The 26978-nt window shown below is 40.4% G+C and overlaps 1 protein-coding gene across 2 annotated transcripts in view; it reads right to left on the reverse strand.

Annotated features, from left to right (window-relative positions):
- Window positions 1-25433, reverse strand: part of roraa (RAR-related orphan receptor A, paralog a) — a 175811-nt gene extending 150378 nt beyond the window's left edge. For both annotated transcript variants that reach the window (XM_080027254.1, XM_080027253.1), the window contains exon 1: window positions 25242-25433. In XM_080027254.1, the coding sequence (XP_079883380.1) occupies window positions 25242-25395 (154 nt within the window). In that variant the 5' untranslated portion in view covers window positions 25396-25433. The remainder of the gene's footprint in view (window positions 1-25241) is intronic.
- Between the last annotated feature and the right edge of the window lie 1545 nt (window positions 25434-26978).

The raw sequence follows: 26978 nt of genomic DNA on the forward strand, positions 1-26978 counted from the left end.
AGTCTGCTTCTTCATACCACTGTCACATAACTTTAATTAAAAAAAATAACTTTAAAAAACACTTCTTGGAAAACACATCTTTCAAGTTCCAAAGTTGAAAAAAAATCATGACTTCTTGTTTCACTTTCAACTCATAAGTCTTCCTGTGTGGTGGATCCTCGGTGCCTCCCCTCATCGACGCGATGTTCTACTCCGGACCAAAATGACCTTGTGTAGGTTAGGCTTAGGCAGCTGTCTTATCACATTTGCCCCTACCATGGTCTCAAGCGGTCCAATCGAGTGCACTGCTGGCACCAGACTGCACAAAGAATGCTGGCATCATTTCATTCTTTGAGGCCTCCATCTGCCACGACTCTGACCAAGGGGCTACTTCTTATTTTAGACCATCTATTCACATCTCTGTGTCGGTGTCCACTCATAGTAGACCCCCACCGGCCCGTCACCCTCCGTCCCATTTACCCCTCAACATCCGCTCTCTTCAAGGCAAAAAAGTTGGACTCCCAAGGCGGAGCTCTACGCTGAACTCTATGAAGTAGACTGGAAACATCCGTGTCCTTCCCTAAACTTTGTCAGGTGAAGGATAGCGGGCTCTGCTCTAATGGACAAGAGGAGCGGCTTTGCCCTCACACTTACACAGCACTTTAAAAAAGGAAATCCCAGACAGCCCTGTACAAAGGCCACATTCAGACACACTTATCACTATGTAATGAGCACACTGATTAATGAGGTGGTGATTTCAATAGCATTGAACTTGATTTTATTTTGTTGTCAATTTATTGAACATGTTAAAATCATACAAGAACTAAGTAAAACGTATAAGCAATAAAGAAATGGACATAAGCAAGACATATAAGCCACTCAAATACTATTGTTTAAGTTCAAAAGGGGTAGGAAGAACTTAATAACACTTCTGGTCCCAGTCCCTAAAACATAATTTATAGATAACAGAAGTTCAATTTACAGCCATCAGTGCAAAATAACAAAATATACAAAAACTGTCAAAGAGTCCACAAACAAGAAATTTCAAAGAAGAAAATGACTGGTCCAGCTCATAACCATTCAATATTCTATGTCTGAAGAGTCTCTTTCGTTTGGATGAAGTCTCACATTTTTTGACTTCATCATTAGTTATTTTACAGTTGTAATGCAGTGAAGTTTTGTTCATATTGGTATTTTTTTAAATAGACATGTTCCTCTCAACTTATGTTTGTTTTCTCTCAGTAATTTACCCATGATACAATGTATGCATTGCTTTTCCTCATAGATTATATATCCACGTTTGAATGATCTCTGATAAGCAGTTTAAATGCAGTGGATATGTACACATAAGCACACATTAAAACACACACTGTGCATATGCTGCTGGGTCTGTTGGGAAATGCATTACATGCTCATGACTACTGTAAGAGCCTGACACGCCAGGCAGGAGACCACAACATCTGTATTGACTGACGGCCTTCGTATTAAAGATATCAAAGTAACCTCAAAAGAAATACATTCTAAGTGACATCTATGTATTACCAAGGGGGAATGGTTGGACATAATTGACTTCATATGCAGCCAGGGTGAGATCTGGCATGCAGCTGACAGCTCGGCGTAGATAGAGAAATTTTACACTACACAGAATCGGCTGTGGAGGATGATGGACTGTGAGAAGCACAGATTCGATAAACGGCCTGGGTGTGTTTTAAATTCAGATTTTAAAGGCGTATCATGCATATATGTAGGAATGGACTTGAGAAGAATTGACCCTTTCCACTTCAACAGTCACAGGCAGCAGAGGATATAGTGTAATAGATACACATTTTCCTATGAATAGACTGCAATAAATACACTTAATCAGTGCTAAATCTTGGCAGCACTTTCAAGCAGCACTGGACTTTTAAAACAAACAGTGACATTTAATTTTGTATTCTTCTTGGTTGTATTTGGTCAGGCTGTGTTTACAGTCTTTTCATATGTTGTTTGTGTTTTTACCACAACTGAAAATACATTTTCCCTAATGGGATAATAAAGAGCAACTGAATAAAACTTATTTTTATGCAAAGATGCATACATTCAAAAGAAGTTGTAACGATGAACCGACAATGTGTATGCTTTAACATTGTTGCTTCTTTAACCACCTTGTTGGCTGGTGTGTGTAAAACACAGAGCCAAGACAAGTAGGGAAAGATTGCCAAAGAAATGTCTGGCAGAAGAAAATGATTTCTCCCCTGCTGGATCTATCTCCATGGTAAAAACAGTCCACCTGAGGCCACTTCTCTACCAGAACAGTTGACTTTGACTCTTTTTTTTTTTGCATTTGCATTTGCAGTTTCTCAGGTGAGACCAAATTAACTGTAATCATACCCAACTTCTAGAATGAATACACCTCTGAAAGCACATGCAACATAACAACTTGATAACAGAAGCTTTTTGGTATGAATCATATTAATGGCCAAAAAGACAACAGTATGTATCTTAACTATTTTTTTTTCCGATAAATGTTTCTTGGACAAAGCCATCTTGACCAGGTGCCTAGCATGTTGCTCCAACAAAAAAAATGTAATTTTCAAACTTTTTTTATTGTCCATGACCACCACTTTACCTCTTGAACTTTTGGCTTTGGATCTTTTGTTCCTTGTGTCCCTTGGCTGCACTGTGCTTGTACATTGTCTATCCTCCAGTCAGGACTTTGGTGAATCTGAATTGTTCCGTGTTTTAAAAGTTTATTCCCCGGAGGAGTGTGTGCAACACAGCCCCACACCGTTAGTTTGGAATTTAAGAGGTAGTGAAGATTAATAAATCATATTACTGAACTCAGCAGTCCTCTGTCACCTTTTTTGTTGTATCTAACACCCCCAATTCCCAACGGGCCGGGCACAGAAAGGCATGTAGGATCTGTGCTGCTCGGATGCGAAAACAAACAGGTGGTGTAAGCCTCGGCGGGCCCAAGCATCTCGGCATGAAGCCTCCCTGACTCTGTCCTATCAAAGGAGGTTGAGAGACCTCGCTGCAGTTCCCTGGTAGTCCCTTGCTATGCACACTTAGCGGCCTCTGGGAAAAGCACTCCAGGTGCTCATTGACTTGCATGAAGGCTGACTTCAGTTCTCACGCTGGTGCATTCGAAAGACTGATGAGCTGCTATTGATCTCTCGCCGTTGATGCTTTTTTCTCATACAAAGAAGATTATAAAAGTAGTCATGGCGAGAAAAAAAGGATTTTAGCAATTATCTTCACTGGTTATCATTCTAATAAGCCTGAAAATAATTCCAGAAAAATTTATTTCATTTTTCATCTTTCTTTTTTTTTTTTTAAACACCAACCCTTCTTACGTTACCAGGAGAAGAACCATGTGAATCAACCTGATATAATGTGCACAGTGTTGGGGAAAGTAAGACTGCTATTACCCTTGAGTACTGCAAGATGCCCAGCGTAAGTGAGATGCCGTTCACTTTCAAGGACACTTAGGATCCCAAGGTACTTGTTGAAGAGGAGGAATATTATTAACCCCAGTGGCGTGGCCTTCAATTTCTTCACATTTCACAGGCAGAACGGTCAAACCGTTATATTACAACATTTCATTGAATGGTGAAAGCTAATTTGACTTGGGGAAAATTGTTCCCCGTAAGGTCAAAACAATGCCACAACAATGGCGGAAATGGGGCATTTTAAAAATAACTAGACGGGGGAGGAAACTTCAGCAACACAAGCTGTTCTTTTTTTCTAGGCCAGTGTGCACCAGCTTGCCATGACTAGACACTTGCCTAAGTAAAAAAAGAGAAAAAAAGGAGGTAACACACTTTTACTTCAGAGAAAAGCCAGATGAGAGTTAATAGATGCGCAACTTGCTTTTGGATTTTTGGCTTTAACGCTCACTTTGAGAAACTTTGCAAAAGTCCTTGAAAAACCTCAGATGACAAATTTGTCTCCCTCGCGATCCAATTTAAACTACGACAGTAGACCTGGTTGGAGAGGCTGGAGTCATTGGATAAACTTGGAACATGAGGAGTAAATAGAAGAGATATCTGAAATAGCCTCTTTGACTCATCTAACAAGTTCAGATGAGCTAAACACGACTAAATATTGGAGACCCCACTTGTAGCTCGAGTCTAAGGAGATGCAATATTGGTTACTCCCCAAATTACAAAAGTGTTAGTGCAAACATTTTTTTTTGCCAGTGTGGGTAAAAATGTTAAGTGTGACCTAAGTATGACACAAGAGAATAGGTCATGGAATCACAAAGTTCTGATAGGGTTTTTTTCTGTCGAAAGTATGAATATGCACGGACAAGATAATGATAATCAGCCACAAAAAATGATAGAATCTTACGTTGAGGGCAAGTATTTTTTAAATGAGGGCAAAAGAGGAAAGACCAACCAAAGTCACAAAAGTTGGGCCATTAGTAATTGTGTGCCATTGCTTTGGCACACACAAAGAGAATATGTTCTTCTGGGTAATATGGTATTGTAGTGTTCAGTAATGTCCATGGTAATCTGCCCTTTACATATGTAGAACTAGAAATGTTGGCCTTAGGGTGGTGGTAAAGTAAAGGTCAACGGGTCACCATAGTGAATCATATGTTCCTTATACGTTGGCAGGAGGGTGTGACAATGCTCTACATCCTCTACAATCCTGGCCCAATGCTAACATATGTGTGAAAAGAAAAATAATATATATATATATATATATACATATATATATATATATATATATATATATATATATATATATACATATATATATTTGTTTCATTCAAATGGATATGTTGGCCTGACGGTGACAGTTGGAATGTATCCATTTCTTCTGAAGAAGTCAAGGATGGAAGTAAAGGTCAAGGAGAAATTTGACATTATGATGGCGCTCTATAAAAGGTCAAGGTGTCGCGAAAATCATTAGGTACCCTTCCCGAGAGACCTCGAAATATACCACAAATTAATTGCAATTCCTGCGAGCAGTCAAGATATTTCACTCTGACCAACTGTTGGATATCCTCATTCCTTACCTGCAAAGGTAACGGTTACCTAAGAGAGAATTAACAATTTATGAATAATAATAGACACATATTTCATACTTGTTTTTTGTATGTATATAAAAGTTTGTAGAAGGAAGAGTTAACATGATCCTAACATTTTGAAAAGAGTAACAGCCGAGCAAAAAGGAGCCAATCAGCAGTCTGTTCGACACATCGCTGCAGCTTCACTCTTGCACTGATTTTACACATCAAAGTTTTTTTCTTGGGGTACTATTGCAAATATGAAAAACATAAAGTTATACTAAGTCTTTCATAGTTCCGGAGGGAGCTTTGTTAAGTGTAATACATTGCATTTAGTGATGTCACTGGAGGCAGGGTTGGTTGAGACTGACTTTTTTAAACCTGTCCATCCTGTATTAAGCAATGTTTTAGAAGTGCAATGCTAAATCAGGGGGGAACTAAAATTGAATTACACCAAAAGAGATAAATGAAATGTATCCCAAATGCAGCAAAGGACAAAGTCTGAAAACATGTCTTTACCCATGAGATTAGCGCTAATTAGCTATGTATAACTGATATGCTATTTTAACCAATAACAGCAACAGTTTCACTGGATAAACATTAGAAACTTGGAGCTGAATGTTTTGTAAACTGCTATTTGCTATTAAAAAACATTACAGCTGTTATCTACTGAGCTTTGCGAATGCATATATTCATTTAATGTACATTTCACTCCCATACAGAGAAAAATGCTCTCAGTGGAGAGCCCTGTTGTATTAAGGAGAACAGGGTGCTGCAGGATAAGCAGGTTGAGGTGGATGAACTCAGTAAATCATAGTTAAAAAAAAATGTTTCGCAAAGATTGACTCAGGACCTGTCTACTGAATATGTTAAAACAAAACACACAGCAAGTTATCCGTTAAAATGTCATCATGTCGCAAAAGTTACCGGTCAGCGTATTGGGAAATCATTAACTGATTCATCCACCAAACACATTTTAACATTTGGCTCCTGGCATGTGTTTGTTTCAGACCTGGAGAGAGACAACTGGTAGCGAGAAAATGCTGAAGAAAAACTCCGGCTGAGCAGGTATGCTCATACTCTTGTCTTTCCTGTATAGGACATGGCAGTATGACAATATTCTGTCTCCCATCCTTAGTGACACAACACTCTGGAGCTCCCCTATAATTAACCCTGGCTGAGCTCCAACCCAGGTAATGCAGGAGAGAAGGCCCACTGACTGCCAGCATATCTGGCAGACACCATCCATTCCCCCCAAACCTGCAGATGATCCTGCACGGGAGACACTTTGACACTCTCTACCACATACACGGTGGACACAGCACAGCTTCAGCCAACAAACCCATCTGTAGAACTCATTATTAGATCACTGCTAAAGACTCAAGCAAGACCCTCCACACCGAATCGCAGTGCTGCAGATATTTCTAAGCTGCCCTCATGCAATGTGACTACTCTCTGCTCAATTATTACAGCAAGATTGTAACTTCTATCCTCATTTAAATTTTTTGTATAAAGCAAGAGTTGATGCTACAATGTTGCATTGGTCAGCTTGATAAGCATGGAAGGCTGTTTTCTTTATTTAGACATCAAAGAGTGAACGTAAACAACAGACAGGAAAAATATGCTCCTTGTAAGATGAAGAAACATTAATATGTTAATTATGTATATCTTGGAAAGTTCCTGCTACATACTGTATATAAAGCATGGAAACATTTCCACAGCAGAAGTGCTGAGCTTATTGTGTATCAGCATTTCTTAAAAGGGCCCATAAGAGCTCTAACATTCGAGGTATCATCTCAGTCGTTGTTGGATAAAGAGAATCCATAAGCCCCTCATTGTTTTCAGTTTGACCAGGTGCTTGGCACATAAAACCCCTACATTCATCTGCCAGAAACTGCTGGCTCGCACACAAGACTGCAAACATCTCCCCTTGCTCTCTGCTTGGAAAATATATAAAAAAAAAAAAAACTGCACTCTATGTGGAAACACTAACAGTTCATATTCAGATATTTATTGAGGGAGGAAAAAAAACCTTTGTTATCCATAAAGAGATGGTTTTTATATCAATAATTAATATTTCCATGCATTTATCTGTCAATTAATCCAATGCATATTTTCATAAATCTTACAAACATACATAAATCTTTTTATAGCTCCTGTAACAACACAAAAGAAAAGAAAATCAAGACAACCTAGTGCAATTTACTTTCTTTTTCTTCTTTTTTTTTGCTGTGATGAATATTAACCTGGGGTTAACCTGTTCCTTACAAATACCAGAAAATCAATTAATATATCATTTGTCTGCAAATTAAATATTGAGAAAACAGGAGGGGTTTTCATAATGTCTTTTGGTATTAGATTAATCTGTTTTTCATCAAAGGTAATGTTACACCAAAGCTGCCACATCCCCTTGCCTTACTGGTTTTTGCTGCACTTTTCTCTCAAAATGATTGATTCGTGAATGGATGACTGCACAGGCCTGGTGTGCAAGTCAGTCTTTCTTTCATGCTGCTAACGCAATCTGCTTTTGAATATCTGAGAAGGGTTACTACTCATATAATATTTTATACATCCCATGACCAGAATAGAAAATAAGGGTAATAATTCAAATACTGCACTCAACATTTCTCTAAGATGAACCAAACCTTTATCGCTATAATGTAGTATGAAGTCACATCAGGTGTGATAACAAAAGCGTCTTATGACAAACTTACTAACAAGTGTGTTGTTACAAAACTTATTAAATATAAGACACAACCGCAGTAACATAATTAAATCCTCAATTATGAGCTGTCACTAAATAATGGACAGTGAGGTATTTCATTGATTTATTTTAAAGGGGGAAAGGATCCTCTGAGCAAGTATGAGACGTATTACTCCTTACAAATACTTTTAGGTCGAGTGACAGATAAACATAAGCGATATCTTGTCATACAGCCATGCTCACAAGGTAAGGCGGTTTCACCCTGCTCTGGTTTCATCGCGTGAATGTCTTAAATCATAAAAAAATACTTTACTGTCACACCCAGGATCCCAGACTCAGCCATAACTTGCCGTTTGCTTATTTGCCTACAAGACCTTTACAAAGCAAACAACAGGATTTGAATTACTTGGAGGCAACATTTTTCTTCTCTTTCTTTTTCTTTTATCTATGTCGGCCTGGCTTCTTTCAGACAATTTTAAGTTTAATTTTAAAACCCCGTTCTCTCAACTTTTTTTTCCTTCTAATTGGTGTTCAAATTCAAAGGAAAAAAGAGAGTAAAACTTGTTCCTAAACAGTCCAAAAGCCAGCAATGATGCTTGTTAAGCTTCAACATGTTCAGCATATCCAGCTGGCAGACCATCATTACACCAAATGAGACATCTTCTCCAAAAGATTTGAAAATGAACGTCATCCTCTGATATTTAAATCCTCATTATCTACCATAACTATCGGATATGCCAAAGACAAAAAAAAAACATAATTATGAGATACCAGATATATCAGTGATTACAATCTGTTTTTTCTCTTCACACGGTTTAAAATTAAAATGTCATTTTGCTTTTCCCCATTAAATACAGAGGTGTTTAAATGATTTGATGGAATAGATGGTTGAACCCAGGGCTCTCGTAAAGGGTCAAACAATATCCAAATGCCTGACACGGGGTCTGAACAACCCACCGCGCGGCAAATCAGCTGGGCACAAAATACCCTTCTGTTCCTCCCGTCACCTCCTGGTACCTTCACGCTTTGTAGATCTATCTGGGAGGGAGGGGGAGAGCCAGAAACCAGGGGCTGCTGAGGCCGAGGTGCCTGGATAAATTAGCCAAACCACTTAGGTGATTTCAACTAAAATTAGCTGTGCTGCCTGTGGGCTCCATCAATTCTGAACTTGCTCAAACTCTGACAAGCATGGGGGAACTTTTTCCCCCTGGCCCCACAATCTAGGATCCCCCCCTGCCTGGCTCTCTCTTTCTCTCTCTCTCTTTCCTCCTTACACTCTATCCTTTGCTTCCCCCTCTACATATTACCATAGAGAGCTCCCAACCACTTTGCATGACCAGTGTACATCCCGAAAGTCCGATATGTTATTTGTCTGTATATCTCAATTCATATCAGAGGCAAGAGTAGTATTTTCCACTTTAAAACGTTGCAAACTTAAAGCACAAATGTGATTCACTTTTTTGGTTGCTACGCGCTCATATGTTGACATGTGGTAGCTATGAAACCATATGATATGAATAAGATGGAACACAATAAGCTGACATTTCAAAAGGCTTTTCCTGCAAAGGTGTTATACAAATATTAGCAACAGGGCAACAGAGATGTATCTTTTTGAGTACATCCAGTACATAATGCACATATCTGGTTGGCTATTGAAGAGCATTGTGCAAACTCAATAATGCAGCAATCACTTTTTAGATATAGGCACTTTGTCCAGCAAATGTAGGATGAATAGATTATTTCCGTTCCTGATCTGATTACATATGTGCAACAATTATCTACACCTGGCTCTTCCTGGCAGCAGGCTCTCTCTCCTTGCCAAATGGCCAGTCTACCTGAACTGACAGGTGGCCACCTGAAATAAAAGATTTGCAACATATTACTGCATTTAATGTCAATTGTCTCTCTCTGGAAGGCAATTCCAAAAACATTGCGCCATTACATTCTGTAAACTTACGCAAACAGCAGTGTATCATTTTATGAACGATAAGCATAAGAAACCTGTATTTAACCACATAGAAACATCATTCATTCAGGCAGAAACATCCCAAACCCCCAATGTTTGATTGGGGGAACATTTCTGCATTCACATATGTTCATGAAGTCAACCAGACAAATTTAAAAGGTGATATTTTTTATAAGCGTAATTAATTGCTCAAAGTAGTTCAAGCTGCGGGGTGAACAGCGCTTTTCATTGCTAATCAGACATCAACTCATCAGCACCCAGGCGGCATGCGTACTAAAACAGAGCACAGGAGCATGACAACCCAAACACATGTGTGCGCACACACATTCACAAACCAATAAACACTTAAAAAAAATACATTTTAGACTATACTACCATGGCGCCGCACTGAGACATTTAATCAGACATGGAAACATGCATAAAATAGTGACGGATCGTATTTGCTGCTCGAGTGCCCGCCCAAGCTCACAGAGCCTAGGCAGACGAAGACAAAAGACATTTCATACGAGGAAGTGCATGGTGCCAACCAGCCTAAATTGACCTATTCCTTAATCGCTTTTAATGAAGACAACGTGAGCCCAGAGTGCTGCTGAGACCGTGAGCAGTGCTGCTGCATGTGTGCACTGCCCCTAACTGGCTGCCACACAAACAAAGCAGAGCAGCTGATTTTTCATTCTAAATTCCGAATTCCAAATCCTCTCTCCCAGAGATTACCTTTCCCCCAGCAGACTCTCTCTAATTTGTTCAATTAATGGGACTAGTGTTCCAATTAAAATGTCACATCCAAATGAATTTAATTTGAGATGAAACTGCTTGGTTGGTAAGAGATCTGACAATGGAAATTAAAAAGTTAGCAGTTATATTAACATCCATCAATCCATTTTTGACTCACACTTTTTCCTAATTGGGGTCTTTTTTATTACTTCCCAAAATACCCAAAGATTGGGTTAACATCTAAAATAAATGGCCATTGTCTTAAGGACTGTTTCATAAGTATAAAAGTATAACTGCCCAGTTTACTTTCTTGTGAGAGTTGCATATATGCACATGACTGGCTCTTGTCTCTAGTCCTCCTGACTTGTCTGATGAAACTCTGCTTTGCAAGCTCCTACCAAGAGGCAGCTCACAGACACCAATGAGACAAAGAGGTCAGATCAAATTAAACCATTTGATTACACTGCTGTACAACACCACAGACGGCTGCTTTTTTTCCCCTCGCCATTATGCAACCGCTAACATCTGCTACTTCTTCGTAGCCATTGTGTGCAGCCTAATAAAACTGCAACTGCTATGTAGGTTTTGTAGAGTTCAAATTTACATCAACACAAAACTGAACAAGATGGACTGCTGCACAGCGTTTGAGCAATTAACGACCAAATCAAATATCACAAGGATAAAGGTTCTAACATGCAAATTGGATGACTTTTCCAATCTCCCGGGTGAAATAACTTATTTGCTCACGTTAAATGAATTCATTTTTGTGCTTCAACCTCCATTTTCTGCTGGGCCGGGACCGTCCAAATATATGCAGACAAATGTTCTCATCTCTTTTGGGAATGTCTAGCTGGCAGAGGACATTTCTCTGGGAATATGCGAACATTCTTTATTCGGCATAACAGCTCCCGCAAATCTATTGTTTTGAGTTGACAAGGTGGCTCCATGGAGCACGTCAGCTCCTATATCAAATTTGCCATCCTGACCTTCACCCTAGTTTTTAAGTGTGTGGGGGGGGGGGGAGGCGAGAGAGTACACGCGAAACAGAAACGGAGTGGGATAGGGTTAAGGAGAGAGAGAGAGAGAGTGGAGACAGGAGAAGTTATAGAGAGGAGATTTCCAAGGACAACTCCAAAATGTGGAGACTAATGGAGACTGGTATATCACATTGAAGAGGAGGGCAACAGGAACAATGGCTCCCTCTGGGGTGAAAAGACAGGGCAGTGGTCAAGGGCACCGCTAAGATAATAAGCAACCACATAACTTTCAGCTTTACTGATTTATCAACTGTGAAGTAAAGCGTTAAAGATCTCCTATTATACTACTTTTCTGGTCTTAATTTCTTGTTAAAAACTGCTATAGAGTAACCGAATCACAAAAAAACATGTAGATTTTCGGGAAACTCTTCCTCTCATCTGAGCGAGCACAGCAGTCTCTCTCTATACTCGGCATTGTGCTTCTCCACCCCATCCCCCCCTCCCCCTCCTGCAAACCCGACTCCGTTGTGATTGGTTACCTTCCTTCCGGAACACTTTCAGCAGCGCGCGGGGAGATTTGAGAGCAGGAAGGTGGGGGCATGGCCGGAGCTTGCCTGAGCAGCATTACCATACATAGAAACATCCGCTTTTGTGACGACAAGAATATCCGGAAATTCTGAACCGATTTGAACACGTGATTTCTCGACCGGCTGCCCTAGTGTTTAGTGCTCTGCACAGCCACCCCAGACGGTCAGCAGGGAATACGTCTAAATGCATGTAAGTCATTATTTGATAAGCTAGTATGGTTAAACATGACTATAAATCATTATAACAACGTTTATAGGTCATACAAGTCAAAAAGTATCATAGGTCCTCTTTAAGACATTGTATAGATGTGATAATAGAGTAGATGTCTTCAAATGAATGTCAGTATACTCTTTACTTTTAAGGACTGCTGATTCTTCTCTTCCTCTCTGAAGTATACATGTAAACTGTCAAGGGGCCCAATTTCAAACACAGTTGCTTATTTTGTTATAACAGACCTCCCAGTTCTACGTTATGTTAGGAATACATCTCCTCAAGGCTGCTTTCGGAGGCCTTCTTGTGCAACAGTAAAAATACCTTTTGTTAAATAAAACATGAGTGAGGGGGACATCATAGTGCACGTTGGTAAGCCCTTACAGGGGCAGGTACAGACTAGCAGGTTAAGACGATTGGTCAACATTCATGTGACAAAGACTTCAGTATGTTTCATCAGCAGCATTCTAATATCCATCACACTTTCTATATTCACTTGTTTTTCTTTACACAAAGCTATAGCCAAAGTAATCGTTACCAGAGGATACACAACAACAAAAAACGGGTGGAAAGACTCATTTCTTTTGTTATTTCTTGCCTGACAAAGAGCTGAAACTGTCTGCTATTGCAACACTTTCTCCATATGCCTCCAGACATCTTCAAAAGACTATTTTTACTTTTTATTGGTAAATCATCAACTTTTATTTGAAAGTAAAACAAATGACAGACGTTTCCAGCCCCTTGGCGCACCATCATGTGGGCAGGACAGCAAAGCCAAGGCAAGCCTGACGAATGCCCGGCCAAGGCAAGCTGGAGGGAAGTGAAAGACAGTTCCCTCAAACGGGCCCGTCGGCTTTCAAAGAAGCCGCTATTAGTGAGTGCTCATCAAGCGGGGGAGAGCAGGGGCCCCTCCATTCCCCCTGGTGAAGCGGGGCCACAATGCCTCTACAGTGGGAGAGAGGGAGGGAGGGCGGAGGGACTACAGAGATGAGCCACCGGGCCCAGTGGTGTTTCCGAGTGGAGTCGAGCCGCACGTCCTCCCAGGCACGCTCAATTCCCAGCCCAACTGTCACTGCTGGCACTCACATTCGATCCCTTCAAGCACATAATCTGCGCTCGTATGGCCGTTAAACACCACACACACTCCAGTCCTTCACTCATCCCGTGCCATGCTATTGTTGTGTCTGCAGTCTTTTTCTTTCTATTATGGAGCCATTAAAGGATTTAGATAGAGAGAACCATTTCCCAGGCATACGGTATCTTGATTGGCAACAAGGCAATTTAAGGACAATAGATTCCTTGCACATGAAGAAACTGATGGTTTTCTTGTAACCGAGGTAGTAATACAGGATATATCACGAGATATGTATCTATAGAGTGTGCTTCGGAGCGAGCTATAGGCCTAACTACCGCAATCAGTTTGCTCATTGCTTCAGTGAAGGGAGGAGCTGTGTGTGTACAGTGTGTGTGTGCAGCGCTATCGCGGGGAAAAAGGTGAGAGAGCTGACAGAGGTTTCTTGCAAGTTGGAGGGAGAATGGCTGCATTAATCTCGGTGAACACAGTGCGGTCTAAAGGTGGCACGCCAGAGATTTCCCACTTTTACAGCCACCTCTCCCGATGACAGAGCGATAATGTCACATGGGTTCCAGGTGAGCGGAAAAATGGCAGCCTGCTTGATGCTCAGCCGGCCGCTTTAATTGGCTAAAACAAAGTAATTTGAGAGCAGTATGGGGGTGCACGAGGGGGTAAATGATGGGACAGAAGGTCACTGCTTCTCTTTTACTCCGCTGTGTGCCATTCACCAACAATCCCAGCGTGTGCTACTACAGTTAATATTGAGATCTATTATAAACTAGCCTTCCCACCATCTGCTTCACACACTGAGAAAACCTGTGCTGCACACCTTGTTATTGGATTAAATACTAAATAAATAAATAGATTTAGTTTTGCTACACTGTATTACTGTTTGAGGATGTAGCAGTATGCTGTTTGATTCATGGGGATCATAAGACTCAGATGGCACTGATAACAAATATTTACAAATGATGTAATCGTATGAAAAGAGCATTGGGCAAAGAGCATTTTTGTAATGCCCCCTGTATCCATATGGCACAGTCAGAGAAGGGTCAATCCAGCATAATGACAATAGATGTGACTATTTTAATAACCGAGTGATCATTTCATTGGTTCCTTTTTAAACTTGTTATTTTATCTATTGTCTAATTTATTCCAAGAGCCCAAGGTGATGTCAGCCAATTGTTTGCTTTGTTCAACCCACAGTTAAACAACACTGTAACAAAAATAATTAATAAACAGACATAAACAGCAACTCCGTATGAAAGTTAATAAATTACTTAACTAATTGATGTTCAAATTATTGATATATTTTCTGTTGATTGACTAATCTAGTTGATGGGAAGATCCTTGGGAACTTCAGTTTGAAAGCTTATTTTAGATATGAATCCAGTATGACTTGTACTGCTAATTAATACTGATTCAGTATATTAATAGCAACTAATCAAAAATCTGCGACTATCATACATACCAACTCACATTCCTATAAAGAGTGTTTCTCATAGTAATAGTGCATAAAAAGTAGTAGTATATTATGCTATATTATTACAGTGATTTGTGATATTTCAATTGCCAAAAATGAACATAAAACAACCGAATCAAGAGGTGCCTGACTGCAAACATCTATCAAATATAAAGCCACATGTGCAGACGGCATTTTATTAACACTTGTGTAGCTGTGGTTATGTGTGCATTCAGGCACACACATACACACGTATGTCTCTGACCACGCGTTCATCCGTGTTGACGTGCGTGTGTGTGTGTGTGTGTGTGTGTATGTGTGTGTGTGTGTGTAGTTGACGCTTGTTTGAGTTCGTCAAGACACATGATGCATCTGTGTTAAACGAATGACCCCCATGCCTGTGTGGGTTTCTCCCAGGTGTGGCTGATGCACGGATCATGTGGTGCACAGTGCTCGGGGGCCAGACATTGGCTCAATCGTCCTGGGATCATCTCTGAATGTGGCCCTGAATTTGCATTGAGTGAAGGAACGCTTCACCTCCCCGGCACAGCCTCTCTTACACGTCTGGGGTGCAGTAGAGGATTGTGCTAGACCAACCCCCTGCAGGCAGAATCAGTTGTTATCTGTCTGACTGGACACCGTCATCAATCTTTCCTCCTGTCCACTTTGCTTTGCCCAGAATCAAATCAGCACATGGGTAATACATCTGCGCTGACGACGTGCTGACAAGATAAGCAATCAAGTGTGCCAAAATGTTGCCATGTTTGCCTGATGTGTGGATTAAACAGTGATAATGTATTAATCACTATTAGCAACTGGTTCAGTCTTTTCCGCTACCAAAGGATACTGTGATAAAATGAGCTACGATGTTCTACCTCTTATGGTTCTTCAACTAATTCCTCAAGTTTTGCTTTCATATCAGTGCTCCATTGACTACAGCCAGAGCTGCAACAGTCAAAGTTGTTATTTTGATCGGTTCAATTTGTACTGAAGCGTTTACATACGTATTCCTCTCATCTGTCAATGGATATTACCAGGGCACTCCTTTAGTTTCAATTTTATTCCCAATTTTATTTTTTTCCATTTTAAGGCTCACACTTTTCATATCAACAGACAAATAATATGTCCTCCTACTGCTGCACAGATACACAGCGCCCCTTGAAGCCCAGTGACTCAAACAAGTACATAAACATAATACTCAGTGCGTCTTTTATTTGAAGTTTCATATTCAAATCTGGCCTGGAACACATTAACAAAAAGCCTCCCCGATTGCTTTTTCACACTGCAAATTGTCAAAGAAAAAGATATGCTATGGCATAATCTAAAATATGACTTCTTTCTCCACATTTGAGTTTTTTTTTTCTGAAAAATAATTATACTGCAGAAATATAAATGGAAAAACCTCTTTTATCTTCTCCGTAATAAGACTACCCTAACTTTATTCTTACATCAGTCATTAGTCTGCTTCACTTGCTTCACTTCGCCCTGGCTCATGCAAAATTCAGCAGTTGAGCTTTTAACGGTTTCAACAGACAAAATACAATCACTGGAGTTCAACTGCTTTCTCTCTTTACCTGTTAGGTTAAAGGAATGATCTGAAGATTTTCACCGACTGCGTTGACAAGCACTGTGAGGTCTGGCCCTGAGCTATACTGCAGACCAGTGAGCTATTAGCCTGAAGCCTCAGCTTCTCTTCCTGGCTGTTGCAAATGTGTCTGTACTGTAAATCTCCAAGCGTTTGCTATAAATTTGGGAAGGACCCGTTTCAGGATCTTAGGTATTTAAACCTGACTTCATCTGTTGCTGAATGAAATAAAAGCCCCAGCCAATGTCAAAATAACGAGTGCACTTTCTTGTAATTAATCTGTACAAACAAGGCTTGTTTTGCCTTTGGCCACTAGGAGGCAGGGAGTTTAGAAACAGGGGAAAAATTTAAAAAGTCGACCAACAAGATGCCAAAGAGAGCAGGAGCGGAAGGGGGAGGAGGTGAAAAACCTCTGTTGACACCTGGTCTGTATGATAATCTGATCTGTGTATGACGGCCGCAGAGTTTGAAAGGCACTTTGTCCAATTAGAAGTATGCAGCAAATTTCCACCTGCTCCTGACAGAGATGAAGTGGCTCTTTCAGAAGACGCTGTGGCACAGAGCCAGCAAAGAGAGCCCAAACACTGCAAGTGGAGCAAGCAGAAATTAATGAGCATCACAAACCACACTTGTTTAACACAAGATGACATCGAAAGGAATATTCCCCTCGGTTAATCTGGTTCATACCATATTTTCAATTACTCAAACAATTGAACAACAGTAAAAAAGGCAGGATTAAAAAAGAAAAAAAAACTTTATAAAAGAGAATTAGTAAAAAGTTAATATTTGTGAAATATGAAATACATGTGTTGTGTTGGATCTCTGGATTATTCATTTGCCTGACACTTTTCACATAGTACAGCCCTTAACCTAGCTATAACCCACATACGTTGGCTATGAACTTTTAACATGAACTGATGAAAGTACAAAAAAAAACATAACTCCAGATTGTACATTAACATAACTTGAAAGTAACAGGAATTTCCGTGCGGAAAGAAAGTTTCAAGTTCTTCACAAGTTGATAGTACAGTGTATAAGGAACGTCTGCACGATATGCCATGATCAACATCAACCAAAAAGCTTTCATCTTCCTATTTCTGTATGTCTATTTCTGTCCGTCACATAAAAATAGGCTTTTAACAACCCGGCATGGCGTTAATTATTGCCTCTTAAATACTGCATTAGTAAAATAAAGCTGCAAATATTGATTGATCAGATGATATTTGTCAGTGAATGAGAGCAGGATTCGTGTATCAGACGTGGCAAAGAGTGACTCCGTCTTTCAATCACTGTCACAAAGCAGCACAGCAGCAGCAGCACTGCTGCATTGATTGAGCCCCATCGCGCCACACTCTGTCTTAGTACGCCTCCTAAAGCAATCAATCCGCAGACATGCAAGATCCAAATATTCATTAGTGACTTATTCATATTCAAAAGCTGTCTTTTGAAAGTAACAAAAGAGAAGAATTGACTTTGACAGACACATTACAATGAATCTATGGCACACTGTGTGAGGTACCAACAATTGTGATCATCTTCTATTATTTTGAGTAAAGAGTTTTGTTCATAACTGTCTGCCACATGACAACATCTGTATAAAAAAGCTAGATGAACTAACACAGATTATAATGTAAGGAAAATGTAACACTATGAAACAAATACAAACGGCATCTCTTCCAATTCTCCACTCAGATGTGTTTGTTATGACACAAAGGTCAGTAAAAAGATGTGTGTTGGGTAACACAGACTACTGCGAGACGTTTCAACAAGAGAATGCTAATAGAACACTGAGTGATTTAACACGATTAATACTTGTGGGTATTTTTTAACTACTCCAGCCCATTGGCCCTTGCAACTGACGGAAGAAGAAGAAGAAGAAGAATAAAAGATAGAGAGAGAGTGCTGGGCTGGGCTGCGATCTTAATAATTAGTTGGTTCTGCGCTCAAGAAAATTCTGTCCAACCTCACCAGATTTTAATCAAAGGCTGAAAATAGTAGCTGATTGTAATCGGCACTCAGAAGTCACCAGGGGTGTTTGAAGAGCCCGTCAAGCCTGAGAGTGGAGCTAATTCCATTAAGTGGCGGCAGTACCTGGAGGGGATGGATCTGTATCTCTCCCTTTTTTTATTTATGAGATTAAGTCTCGCTTGTTATTCCAATATAAATAATCAAGCCAACAGAAATGACACTGATTTTCAAGTTGTTTCATCTCCCTTGTCTCCCCGAAAAAAAGTTCTGTGTTTATTCCAGGTGACAAAAATAAACTTACTGTAGTTGAGTAATGCTCTAGCTGCCGCACACTTGTGTGACGGCAGAGGATTTGATGTGTGCACCTCTGTATTATCACCTGTTCCCATGCGATAGAACCAAAGGAGAATCTAAAAGGACAGGCACCTGAAGTAAAACTTCTGCTCCGGCAAATATATTTTATTTATTTATAATGTTTGCAAAATCTGACGACAAATTTTTGCAAATGAAAAAAAGTACCCAGTTGGTGAAATAATGAGGCAGAGACCGAAAAAAGTGAAAACACACATACTCCTACCATATTAACCAGCCTCTTTAGTCTAGTTAACTCTAGATATATTAAATACATCCTGAGAATATATCAGTGTAGACATTGTTTAAGTTTAATTATTATAACTATAACCGTACGAGAAGGCACAACAATTATCCTGCCTTGCTACGGTTCTTCGACAATGCCGGACGGATACAATTTGAAACACTTATTTCCATTTTTATCCGAGTCTGAAGCCGCATAGTCAACCACTCAACAGGGCCCTTGAACTAGAGCCGTCATAAGGGACATTTAGCCTACACAAGGAAGCAAGAAAAATAACGGTTAAGGGGCTCTTGAGGGGTTCTGTTTTAATAACATGCTTTAGATTTTACACCATTACTGCCTCTTCCTGTTTTAAAGCTTGCACAGAACGTCTGGGGGAATCACCGTGACCGGGAGATCATCCTGACTTTTTCTCTCAAGTGTTCAACACATGTCAGAGTCTCAGAGCAGAGACAGCAGGAAGCAGTAAAGTCCTTATGATAATAAAAAGTATATTTTCTTTGAGTGTGCGGAGTAGACACTCCACAGCTTTAGGTTCACATGCTATTAAGAAGCATGAATGCATGTGTCCAATGTCATTTTGTTCAAGGGCACAGGAATGACGGGGTGCACACAGACACTGCTGGCCGAAGGTTCCTGACTGAGGATTCTCATAGTAAGGGGTCTTATCTACCTGCTCCGGAGCTTTGCAGCCTCCGCAGTGGCAGAGATGTGAAAGGCTTGGCCCTGAATGTGACATAGGAATCTCTGGGAGTGATCCGTTAGACCACTGACTCTCGCCACCTCTCTCCCTCTAGGCCTCTTCTAAAGGGGGCCCATTTCATATCAGAGAGGCACAGAGCAGCAGTGGCACCAGCGCTTATGGACCACAGTGTATACCACATTAAATTTAGACTCCTTTAACGTCCTCCAATAATGCATCTGGAGTATTTCCGGTCATTACTATTCAGACATTTCTATCTAAAAGACACACAAACTTCTGTAAAATGGGTCATAGATCTGAGCTATCATTCACCACTGGAGATTTCACATCAAATCTGGTGTCTGTCACCAGTTGAAACTTCCTCGCCAGCCCCAGTTAAACCACCGGTGATTCAAACTCAAAAATAAATAGTCCCGCAAGGACAAAACTTTCAGATTTGGTCTAGGGTAACTTTGACATTTCTAAACTTTTTTTGTATCAAAAATACCCCATTAGGGCTTGAAGTTTCCTTCAAGCTACTTCCGATAAATCCCAAAACTAACTTACCTAGTTAACACTAAGTTACCATAAAATGCAGCTTTAGCAGAACATGTGTAAGATGTATTCTTGTAGTAGTGTTTAAGTTTGTAAGACATGTTTTGCTTTTTATTCTGCATGGACAGTGTGCTGCTTAAGCTGTGTAACAATGCATTCTAAGATATTAGCACCAATTACCAACTTGTAACCATTGCACTTTAATCGTATTCCTTTACTGCCCTTGGTAACCTGAGTTTACTACTTTATATTGCTATAGAATATAGATGATAGAAATGTGGACACAGTTGATATAAATGCATGAATATTTCAGCATTGTGAATTTTTTATTTATTGGCCCTGATGTTTAGGCTTACAAGTGAGAATCATGGGTCAAGTGTTTAACTAAGGAAATGAGTACATTTTCACTGGCTGGGGAGGAACAACTGCGTGTCTGCAAAGCAGTTTTCCTCCAATAAAATCCACAGGAGTCCTTTCAGCTGCCGTCATACCATAAAATATTCCACTCTACATCGACACTGGTTATCGCATTTTTTTTTTCATGAAAGCCCTTAACATAATTTATACATACGATTAAATGCTTCAATGATAATTAAAAAGAAAATCTTTAAACATACACCCAAACAAACCCCTCTCATCTGTATTACTCTGGCTAATGCTGGTTAGCTTAATTAAAAAGGTAAAACTACATACTATTGTATACGATGGTGGACTAAGTTGCGAAGCTCCAAAATAGATGTCATTTTACTGAAAATTATTTGTATACATGCATTCGCAAAAAAATAAGTATAATGTAAAACATTTCCCAAGACCCATAACTTTTCTTATGCCTTACGACAACAGAGGGCAGAGCCATCCATCCAAGAAAAAGAGACACAAAAAGACTTTACTTTTTTTATTTTAATGGGACCTAAAAAGTTACGAGGAATTTACAACACTTTACAAAGTGAGCCAAATGTAGCCACTATGTTATCAAGTTATTACTTATTACTTTTAACTGACGGCATGAAAGAAAGAGCCTCACACCCATGATAACAATCTAATCAAACTAAATCAGGGCTCATTTAACTATAGTAATCCTGATGTTATGTTGACATTCACAGGTACATCCTTCATAGATAAGTATGCTCCACTCAAATGTAGTTTGACCTTTGAAGCTCATAACAGAACTTTTTTTTTCCAAAGGTATAGAGGTGCCAAAGTCTAAACAAAAAGCAGATGTCACCGTCTATGCACACAGCTCAGTGTATGGTCAGGGCGTTTATCTTTTTTATTCATACCAGCTGATGCTTTATACTGTTGTTTTGAGGAGAATTTAATGTGAATAGTTCAAACAGTGAGCTTTGACTTCACACATAGGTTAATTGTTAACATTTAACAAGTGACAGGTACCAATAAAAGAATTTGGGATAGTATCACCGCACATACACATACGAATTGAAAACTCAGGAGAACTGAAAGTCGATATTATGTTACAGGCAGCCAGCCAGAAAAAAAAGGATAGACCTAATGGAGTTCCTCTCCCGGTTCTGTCCTATGTGAAGGCTCAGCTTGCTATAAGCCCTCACCTGGATCTTTATGCTCTCCAGCAGGCAGACAGCCCCAATTCATTGAATTTGAGAATGCCACAACCCCAATAATGTCGCTGTCCACTCGAGTAGTGTGCAAGTGCCATTGCCAACTTCCTGGTTTTCTTTTTTTGTGTACATTTTTTTTTTGCTTTTTTAAAGCCTCTGCCACCCTGCACCTCATTCGTCTTGTCTGGACAACAACTAAATAAACGCTGCCACTCTAGCCGCCGAGAGCTCTAATTTCATTGGCCAAAAATATAAACTGCTGGATGAAAGTCTGGCGAGGTGTTCATTTAGAGGAGACTGGAATATTTTTATACTCTGCCTTTTTTAAGCTTGGATCAGCTACTAAAGCTGCAGTGTCAGATAAAGATTGCTTCCCACAACAACAACAAAACAAAAGACTGAATTTAAAATAGTAACATAAAATGATCTCTAAAGACAATTGTTATAATAAACATGTGCCGGTACAATCAGCACATGTTTGACATAAAGAGCTAAAAGACGTTATTTATTATGAAAAAAAAGATCCAAAAAGGTGATACAATCTTGATGTGGCATACTAATAAGCAGAACACACTTTAATATTATCCACTGTATTTCATTTGGTGACAACTTTCACAATCTTAAAAATTTAACAAAATATTGTTTTTATCTTTAATGAAAAGCTATCAGTTCCACAGCTTTCTCCCCTGAAATTATGTTCAGGTGACTCATTGTCAATGTAAATGAGTCTGACAATAACGAGCATTTGAACCGCATACAAAGACAACCGTATAGGGGCCAGTGTCATTCAGTGAGTTCTACTACAGCAGTACAACAGGAACATGTTTACACACACAGATACACTTTCACCAACGCAATAAAGTCCGGTTAACGGAGGATCCAGAAACACCGCAGCATTTATCAGATCTGCGGCTTCAAAGCCTCCCCTGTGAAATAGTTAGGTTTCAAGTCCCTGCAGAGACCATGACCTTACATAACCGAGCCATTAATATTGATTGTTTCTTGAATTGTGAACGGAGGGGATCCTGCGATATATGAAAATAACACCCTTTCTTCTTTCCAGTAATGATATCCACCACAGCCCCTCTAAGGCCTGTTCTCTGACCCACTCGCATCTTTACAGCAGAGCTTCTGCTGAAGTAAGCCCTTTCTACTTAAAAAGGTATTAGCACTCAGGGTTAAAAACAGTAAACGCTCTGCATGCAGGATAAGAAAATGTGCATCCTCAGAAAGTCTAATGCAGTCTGCATAGAGGGGGAGAAACTGCGCTTGTGCAAGTGTCTGTCTGCTGCCTTTCAAATGTTGGTTTGTGTGGCTAGAAAAACACAGCTCTGAGTGTGGAACTGTAATCCTAAAAAAGGCCTTCCAGATCCGGAAATATATACTACCATGCAACATGTTATTTTTGTATCGTTGTATCTTTTTAGTAATCCTGTACTGAACTGTGCCAACGACTGCAATGACGTCTGAACAGAACACTCTTGCGTTTGCATCAAATGCTTTATTAGATAAAGCAGTTAAGCCATAATTTCTTTATGAAAGCAACCGTTTCATTCCACCCTCCTGCATGGTGAATGTTCTGAATAGTTCTACATTATTACATTTAGAAATGATCTGCTCTGTGAGCCCAGTAAATGTATTTTAAAACAAACACGTGCCAACTGTTGCAGTGTTAAAATGGCTCGTCAACAAACTCCAAAGCAGATCACAATAGATTGCCATTACTTTCCTTCTACATCAAAGCTACGCATGGTGACTTAATGATTCTGAAAGATAAGATAAAATAATGAATTGCCTGTTGTTACCACAGTCTTTTGAAAATGGAGCAAGCTTCTGCCTGTGTGCTGGAATACACCAAGCAGTAAACCTTGAGATTTACAGTTCAACACGTGAGATTTAATCTTTTAAGAGTTTGATGACAATTTATGGTGGAGTTACAAAAAGTTTTGAAAGAGTTGTCAACTTTTCTAAAAGCCTTCCACAGCAACAACTGCTCTCTAATAACCATTCTAATTATTTGCAGAGGGGTCAAAAATAAAGTTTCCGTGCAGCTAGAACGCCTGTAAAAGCTGCAGAGGTTGTCCCACACTGAACATGTTTGGGTTCTTTCCTTTTTTTCACGAATTCAGCATTACATAACAGACCAAAGGCGTTCTTTTTTCCTGTCTTTCTCTTTCCTAGACGCACTTTAATCGTGTGCATAAAAAGGTGGGCTAAATATGGGTCAGCAGGTTAGGAGTGTCTCAAAGTCAGACTTGCGGGGTGAAAAAAAAGAAGAAAGAAATCAATCCACGAATCCTCCCCAACTACCTGTCTTCTCCCCGCTATTACATAAGTGCTCCGGCTGTGCTGTGCCAGCCCACAAAGTCCCACACACAGTTTTCCCATTCAGTGGTATGGAAATACAGCTCAACTGCAGTGATTGTTTTTAATGAAACAACAGTGGTGACCATTTGGGAGTGGGGGTGAGCTCTAGCATAAAGTCAAAAGGTCTGCGTTGATGATTTCTGCTGCTCAGTTGCGCGCCTCTGTTTATGGCTAAACCTGTTACATAACCAGCTTACATTCCACATTCACCATATCACACTCTAAATATACCCTCGCGCACAGGAAGAGTGCGCACATAGAAAGCCCCCGTGCAATGAATTAATTGTCCTATAGGCATATTGCCTCGCTGTCAATACACACCAACTCTGCTTGTCAAGAATCTGCAGAGAAATCACTAGATTTCTTTGAACTTGGATGAGCCCGGTTAGCCTGTGCTGTGGAGACAGCCGAGAGGGGGTGTGGTTAAATACTGTCTACTGTAAGCTACAACATGGACGGGACGTGGTGGATAAATCATGTGAAATGAAATAGTCCCCGGTACCAATGCAGACAGACTTTTGACTGGGCTAATTGATAATACAGGACTGTTTAGATGCCATGGTCTGGTCGTGCGGAGGTTTATAGTCACAATAGGCGGTGCAGCGTCTTCACGCTTGCAACAGTGTTTGAGAGCTGGCGCTAAACAAATTCCAGCTGCTAGGGCGTCTTTTTGCACACAGGAATAGCCTAAATCTGTTAGCTGGAGATGAAGTAGAAACAAAATCCAGCCAACGGCGCTGCGTGCTGTATCAGGAATAGTGGAGGACACGTCCCTACAAAAGGAGACCGGGTCTGATCGATAAACAAGCCCCACACAGTCTCCAAAAGTTCACTTTTGACACTTTGACAATATCAGGTTTTAGCGGACAGGTTGGCCTGTTTTGGCACGAAAGGAACCTCCTCTTTGTCAATGTTTAGTTGTAGTGTAATTGATTTATCTTACAGTCAGTGTAAATGACATCTGTGACCGTATCACCCCCCTATGATTTGAGCTGTCAGAGGAGCCTGAACGCCAGCAACACACACTGAGCCCCTCATTACTACCGAACAGGCAAAAGCCGTGGTGGTATCCTACTAAATAAAATAAAATAAAAAATAAAAGCCATGTCCGTGTGGTTGGGTGAATTTTGACAGTGTGCAGTTATTCACGAGGAAGCGATTTCATTTGAAGTTTGATTTAGGCTCGTAAAAAAAATCTAACATTTCTCACACAGTAAAAAAGCAAAACGCGGTCCGCTTACCTCTGTTGGTGCTTGAACAGGTCTGCCTTCGAACCGGGGCTGGATGGTCCGCTTTACGGAGCGTCTCCAGGTTTACCGGGGTTTCCCTGACCGGGGTAGCCGGCTCCGAGGCGCTGTTGCCCGGGTCGCTCGCTGGATCTGGAGGGGACTCCATGTTGAATTTTCAGACTGACTGCTGAACTACCGCTAGTACTTTAAACTAATTGTGTGCGATCTGTGAGCACCGACACTACGCCTCGCTATCTAATTTAGACTAGAAGTAAGAAATGAGAAATGCGAGTGTGTCTGGAGGTGGGTGTGTAGGTTTGATTGTCCACTAGCAGCGCTAGTGAGAGCTCCAGTCATGCATACTGAGAAAGGGAGAGGTTGTCAATAGCCGAAGAATAGATGAAGGCCTGCAAGTAATCCATGCTCATCGACCCCTGCACGGTTTAATGTCAGAATGGAAATATTTTATTATTCTCATCTGGATCAGCAGATTTCTACATTTATGTAGGCCTACGTTATCATCTTATTTATAGGTTGGGCAAATTACTCAGTAGCCTGTCGGACTGCTGCTGAAGTTGAAACTGAGCTGACCAAAATGGTCAAACTAGGCTACATCATAATGACGTGCACTTCCATTTGGCTATATCATGATCTAAACAATTGTATTTGGCCAATAGGCCTACAATGACAGAAAATACCTCATCTAAAGGCTTACAGAAACTGGAGCAATTTGTGGTTATTTCCCTTTAATCACAATACAAACTCAGCAAAATATCTACAACATCATATTCCATTCGCAAAACCCAAAAGCTGTATGTTTGCAAGATAACATGTGTTAAACGGTGCGGAGGCACAGGAATTATTTAACCGAAACTACTAATTCATTCACTGTGGGGGCCATTCTTGGCTGCACATGCCAGTTAAAGCAACTCAACTTGTATGTCTGAATTCAAATACGAATAGTCACAGCGTTTTTCATTATTTTCACCATCATCATCACATAGGCACCACCATTATTATCATCATCATCATCATCATCATCATCATCATCTCCCGCGTCCTGTGGGAGGGGCGGACTGCGCGTCAGGAGCATTGTGCTCGCGCTGATGATGAGAGGGACCCTTCCCTCTTCACCATGGACCTATAAAGACACCCGCAGAATAACCTGCGTATCTCCGCTCTGCCTGAGTGACAAAAGTAAAGATTGACAGCAGTTTGGGGGAGAACTACTACAATGCCGTGTAGGCATACAGCTGCCATCAAACGTAACTCAGGCACCCGGCATCCACGCACGCAGCGCTTGTTGCAGAGCAATTACAAACACCATGCTTTCTGCATGTGATCAGCGGGCAAGCCACGAGGCGGAACCCCGCCCCTTTAAAACGGTGCACGTGGACTTTGACACGGTCCTGCCCTCCGAGCCAGACGGCTGATGAACAAGTCAGGAGGCTAATAAAAACGATAAGTCACGGTGTCTTAAACTACTGAATGCATAAGTTGCACAAATTATATATCCAAGGTTTTATCTTTATCTCCTATAGACTGGGATCATTTTGAAAAACACATAGCCTACAATTTAGACATTTGGGAAGTATGAACGATGTCGGTGACTGGATGATCTCAACATAGGCTATACATATAATACATATAATGGTTAATGTAATAACTTAAAACTAATTGAAACCTGATTAAAACGAGGTTACACTAGTTCTGATGTGGATTGTAGGCTTCAATGGATAAAAGCTGCAA

Source organism: Ammodytes marinus, assembly GCF_949987685.1.
Source record: "Ammodytes marinus genome assembly, chromosome: 5".
Taxonomy (NCBI): Eukaryota; Metazoa; Chordata; class Actinopteri; order Uranoscopiformes; family Ammodytidae; genus Ammodytes; species Ammodytes marinus.